This window comes from Mizuhopecten yessoensis, unplaced genomic scaffold (genome assembly GCF_002113885.1).
Source record: "Mizuhopecten yessoensis strain PY_sf001 unplaced genomic scaffold, ASM211388v2 scaffold10499, whole genome shotgun sequence".
Taxonomy (NCBI): domain Eukaryota; kingdom Metazoa; phylum Mollusca; class Bivalvia; order Pectinida; family Pectinidae; genus Mizuhopecten; species Mizuhopecten yessoensis.
The window spans coordinates 27,989-29,495 of record NW_018408577.1 but is presented as its reverse complement, the minus strand read 5'-3'; the positions used below and the strand labels follow the sequence as shown (position 1 = coordinate 29,495).

The window sequence follows — 1,507 nt, the reverse complement described above, 5'->3', positions numbered from 1 at the left end:
GAGTCAATACAGTAATTGACGTTATATAGTATAGAGTCAATACAGTAATTGACGTTATATAGTATAGAGTAAGTACAGAAATAGACGTTATATAGTATAGATTCAATACAGAAATAGTCGTTAAATAGTATAGAGTAAATACAGAAATAGACGTTATATAGTATAAAGTCAATACAGTAATAGACGTTATATAGTATAGAGTCAATACAGAAATAGACGTTAAATAGTATAGAGTCAATATATATTAATAGACGTTACATAGTATAGAGTCAATACAGAATAAACGTTATATAGTATAGAGTCAATACAGAAATAGACGTTATATAATTTAGAGTCAATACAGTAACAGACGTTATAGTATAGAGTCAATACAGAAATAGACGTTATATTTTACAGCTGCTGGGAAGGCTGGCATATAACAGGAAAGAAAATGATGATTATTATTATTATTATTTTTTTTTAATGAAAACAATAGAAATGTATATGAATGTAAAATTAAAGGTTCGGACAAGTGTCTTGTCTCCTTTTTGTCTTCGTTAAGTCAGCACATAAGACTATACAGCCTGGGAATGATTCATAGTTAATAGCATTGGAATACCGATTTATCAAAATAGCTAAGAAAAAATCTATAAAAATCCTGCAGTCAACAAAAACTAAATTATACCGCACAAAAAGTTTACTTTCTTATGTCAGCAGATATTTTAATTGCTTTTCGAAAAATGGACTGGCAGGTATTATTATAGATGAGATATAACTGAAATTAAACATCAGGAAAAAAACCTTAATCGATATACATGTATATATATATATATAAATAATATTCAAGAATATAAGCATGCATGAAACGATATGTCTGCTAACGTTTTAATATCCATGTATCACATAATATCAAAGTAGCATTATCATTAAAATACGTTGTTCGTCAACCAGTGCTAAACAGATAATATCTTATAGGAAATATAATATTTTGGAGCAACGGATTTGCTACATAGCGGACTATGAGTTGTTCAGTGTATAACAGCTGTTAAGTATAAAGCGTACATATACAGTACAAGACTTACAGACTAGCATGACAAGGATCAGGAGTAAGAGCGGTCCACTGGATTGGAGCTCCATGATGATACGGAGGTGTGGAATGATCCACTACACATATCCCGTCGTATTTATATGTACTGCCTAATTGGCCCGCCCGCCTTTACGTGACAGACCATGAACTCGTGACAGACACGCCGTAGTGCGTACTCCTGGCTAAGCTGACTCTAACTTAAATATCATACAACATAAAGGACATATCAATCACAACTATGTTTTGCTTAAATATATAATGATCAGTGTCCTCACCATTTCTTTGTCAAACATAGTTTATGTATTGTTTGTTTGTTTGTTTGTTTTTGTTTTGTTTTTGTTTTTTTAGGCGGCAATGTGTAGAGCGAACCTTCATAGTTTGTTGACTTCAAATATAACATTTAAAAAAATTCAATCTGATTTAATATTTGCTTTCACAGCA

At 31.1% G+C, this 1,507-nt stretch overlaps 1 protein-coding gene across 1 annotated transcript in view; it reads right to left on the bottom strand.

The window, feature by feature from the left end:
- LOC110460862 (putative beta-hexosaminidase) overlaps positions 1-1,195 on the bottom strand; it is a 53,223-nt gene extending 52,028 nt beyond the window's left edge. The window contains exon 1 of the mRNA XM_021514056.1: positions 1,062-1,195. Coding sequence (XP_021369731.1) covers positions 1,062-1,116 — 55 coding nt within the window. The 5' untranslated portion in view covers positions 1,117-1,195. The remainder of the gene's footprint in view (positions 1-1,061) is intronic.
- Between the last annotated feature and the right edge of the window lie 312 nt (positions 1,196-1,507).